The sequence below is a fragment of the Oncorhynchus gorbuscha genome, linkage group LG16 (genome assembly GCF_021184085.1).
Source record: "Oncorhynchus gorbuscha isolate QuinsamMale2020 ecotype Even-year linkage group LG16, OgorEven_v1.0, whole genome shotgun sequence".
In the NCBI taxonomy this organism is placed as follows: Eukaryota; Metazoa; Chordata; class Actinopteri; order Salmoniformes; family Salmonidae; genus Oncorhynchus; species Oncorhynchus gorbuscha.
The window spans coordinates 91,969,975-91,974,290 of record NC_060188.1 but is presented as its reverse complement, the minus strand read 5'-3'; the positions used below and the strand labels follow the sequence as shown (position 1 = coordinate 91,974,290).

The 4,316-nt window shown below is 46.5% G+C and overlaps 1 protein-coding gene across 1 annotated transcript; it reads left to right on the top strand.

Moving 5' to 3' along the window:
- Positions 1–3,629: 3,629 nt before the first annotated feature.
- LOC123999861 (tetra-peptide repeat homeobox protein 1-like) lies at positions 3,630–4,103 on the top strand. The gene has a single exon (XM_046305869.1). The coding sequence runs from the start codon at positions 3,630–3,632 to the stop codon at positions 4,101–4,103; it is 474 nt and encodes a 157-aa protein (XP_046161825.1).
- The last annotated feature ends 213 nt before the right edge of the window (positions 4,104–4,316 follow it).

The following is a 4,316-nucleotide window of genomic DNA, read 5'->3' as shown; positions in this document are numbered from 1 at the left end:
TATCCTATCCTAGGTATTCCTTAAAGAGGTGGGGTTTCAGGTGTCTCCGGAAGGTGGTGATTGACTCCGCTGTCCTGGCGTCGTGAGGGAGTTTGTTCCACCATTGGGGGGCCAGAGCAGCGAACAGTTTTGACTGGGCTGAGCGGGAGCTGTACTTCCTCAGTGGTAGGGAGGCGAGCAGGCCAGAGGTGGATGAACGCAGTGTCCTTGTTTGGGTGTAGGGCCTGATCAGAGCCTGGAGGTACTGAGGTGCCGTTCCCCTCACAGCTCCATAGGCAAGCACCATGGTCTTGTAGCGGATGCGAGCTTCAACTGGAAGCCAGTGGAGAGAACGGAGGAGCGGGGTGACGTGAGAGAACTTGGGAAGGTTGAACACCAGACGGGCTGCGGCGTTCTGGATGAGTTGAAGGGGTTTAATGGCACAGGCAGGGAGCCCAGCCAACAGCGAGTTGCAGTAATCAGGATGGGAGATGACAAGTGCCTGGATTAGGACCTGCGCCGCTTCCTGTGTGAGGCAGGGTCGTACTCTGCGGATGTTGTAGAGCATGAACCTACAGGAACGGGCCACCGCCTTGGTTGAGAACGACAGGGTGTTGTCCAGGATCACGCCAAGGTTCTTAGCGCTCTTGGAGGAGGACACAATGGAGTTGTCAACCGTGATGGCGAGATCAAGGAACGGGCAGTCCTTCCCCGGGAGGAAGAGCAGCTCCGCCTTGCCGAGGTTCAGCTTGAGGTGGTGATCTGTCATCCACACTGATATGTCTGCCAGACATGCAGAGATGTGATTCGCCACCTGGTCATCAGAAGGGGGAAAGGAGAAGATTAATTGTGTGTCGTCTGCATAGCAATGATAGGAGAGACCATGTGAGGTTATGACAGAGCCAGTGGACTGACTGGTTAACATAACCAGAGCCTTTGGACTGACTGCTATGTGGTAACACACAGATGCCCAGGAACAAAGCTAGTGACTCACACGATACGAGACCAACTAACGTTGACAGGTTGTGCGCACACATACCATCTGAGACAGATAAATACCATCTGAGACGGATAAATACCATCTGAGACGGATAAATACCATCTGAGATGGATGAGACAGATAAATACCATCTGAGATGGATGAGACAGATAAATACCATCTGAGACGGATGAGACAGATAAATACCATCTGAGACAGATAAATACCATCTGAGACGGATGAGACAGATAAATACCATCTGAGACGGATGAGACAGATAAATACCATCTGAGACGGATGAGACAGATAAATACCATCTGAGACGGATGAGACAGATAAATACCATCTGAGACGGATGAGACAGATAAATACCATCTGAGACGGATGAGACAGATAAATACCATCTGAGACGGATAAATACCATCTGAGACGGATAAATACCATCTGAGATGGATGAGACAGATAAATACCATCTGAGATGGATGAGACAGATAAATACCATCTGAGACGGATGAGACAGATAAATACCATCTGAGACAGATAAATACCATCTGAGACAGATAAATACCATCTGAGACGGATGAGACAGATAAATACCATCTGAGACGGATGAGACAGATAAATACCATCTGAGATGGATGAGACAGATAAATACCATCTGAGACGGATGAGACAGATAAATACCATCTGAGACGGATGAGACAGATAAATACCATCTGAGACGGATGAGACAGATAAATACCATCTGAGACAGATAAATACCATCTGAGACGGATAAATACCATCTGAGACGGATAAATACCATCTGAGACGGATAAATACCATCTGAGACAGATAAATACCATCTGAGACGGATAAATACCATCTGAGACAGATAAATACCATCTGAGACAGATAAATACCATCTGAGACAGATAAATACCATCTGAGACAGATAAATACCATCTGAGATGGAGGATGAGACAGATAAATACCATCTGAGATGGATGAGACAGATAAATACCATCTGAGACGGATGATGAGACAGATAAATACCATCTGAGACGGATGAGACAGATAAATAACATCTGAGACGGATAAATACCATCTGAGACAGATAAATACCATCTGAGACAGATAAATACCATCTGAGATGGATGATGAGACAGATAAATACCATCTGAGACGGATGAGACAGATAAATACCATCTGAGACGGATGAGACAGATAAATACCATCTGAGATGGATGAGACAGATACCATCTGAGAGGGATAAATACCATCTGAGACGGATAAATACCATCTGAGACGGATAAATACCATCTGAGACGGATAAATACCATCTGAGACGGATGAGACAGATAAATACCATCTGAGACGGATGAGACAGATAAATACCATCTGAGACAGATAAATACCATCTGAGATGGAAGAGACAGATAAATACCATCTGAGACGGATGAGACAGATAAATACCATCTGAGACGGATGAGACAGATAAATACCATCTGAGATGGATGAGACAGATAAATACCATCTGAGATGGATGATGAGACAGATAAATACCATCTGAGATGGATGATGACAGATAAATACCATCTGAGACGGATGAGACAGATAAATACCATCTGAGATGGATGAGACAGATAAATAACATCTGAGATGGATGAGATGGGAATATACCAATATACCTCATCCATTTTTGATGTGCAGCTGGATGCCTCTCCAAAATCCTTCATGTCTTAAAGTAAAGATGGACTGTCGTTTCTCTTTGCTTATTGGAGTTGTTCTTGACATAATATAGACTTGGTCTTATACCAAATAGGGCTATCTTCTGTATACCACCCCTACCTTGTGTCACAACACAACTGGTTGTCTCAAACGCATTAAAAAGGAAAGAAATTCCACAAATTAACAAGGCACACCTGTTAATTGAAATGCATTCCAAAAATCTAGAAAATCACATTGTAGGATTTTTAATTAATTTATTTGCAAATTATGGTGGAAAATAAGTATTTGGTCACCTACAAACAAGCAAGATTTCTGGCTCTCACAGACCTGTAACTTCTTTAAGAGGCTCCTCTGTCCTCCACTCGTTACCTGTATTAATGGCACCTGTTTGAACTTGTTATCAGTATAAAAGACACCTGTCCACAACCTCAAACAGTCAAACTCCAAACTCCACTATGGCCAAGACCAAAGAGCTGTCAAAGGACACCAGAAACAAAATTGTAGACCTGCACCAGGCTGGGAAGACTGAATCTGCAATAGGTAAGCAGCTTGGTTTGAAGAAATCAACTGTGGGAGCAATTATTAGGAAACGGAAGACCTACAAGAACACTGATAATCTCCCTCGATCTAGGGCTCCACGCAAGATCTCACCCCGTGGGGTTAGAAGGCCAGATTTTTAACTTGTCAGCTCAGGGATTCGATCCAGCAACCATTCGGTTACTGACCCAACGCTCAAACCACTTGGCTACCTGCCAGGCTCCATGCCAGGCTCCATGCCAGTCCACATGCCAGGTTACATGCCAGGCTACCTGCCAGGCTACCAGCCAGGCTCCATGCCAGGTTACATGCCAGTCTACCTGCCAGGCTCATGCCAGTCTACATGCCAGGCTACCTGCCAGGTTACATGCCAGGCTACATGCCAGGCTACATGCCAGGCTACCTGCCAGGCTAGCCAGGCTCCATGCCAGGTTACATGCCAGTCTACCTGCCAGTCTACCTGCCAGTCTACATGCCAGGCTACCTGCCAGGTTACATGCCAAGCTACATGCCAGGCTACCTGCCAGGCTACCTGTCAGGCTACATGCCAGGCTACATGCCAGTCTACCTGCCAGGCTACATGCCAGTCTACATGCCAGGCTACCTGCCAGGTTACATGCCTGGCTACATGCCAGTCTACCTGCCAGGCTACATGCCAGTCTACATGCCAGGCTACATGCCAGTCTACATGCCAGGCTACCTGCCAGGTTACATGCCTGGCTACATGCCAGGCTACCTGCCAGGTTACATGCCTGGCTACATGCCAGGCTACATGCCAGGCTACTTGCCAGGCTACAAGCCAGTCTACCCGCCAGTCTACCCGCCATGCTACCCGCCAGGTTACCTGCCAGGCTACCCGGCCAGGCTACCCGGCCAGGCTACCTGCAAGGCCCCATAGCGGCATCATTATAGACCCCTTTATTAACCACTTTACCATTACACCACCAGTTTCTATTCAGCTGGTTCATTTAGCCCTTATCCTGGAATTACCTATTAAAATACACCTTTCATTAAGATCAGGACAATGAATCAATGGTGCTTAAAGGTGAGAACGAGCTCATCTCTGCTAGCGCTAATTAATGAAGCTAAACACCACTCCTTTCTCCTTGGG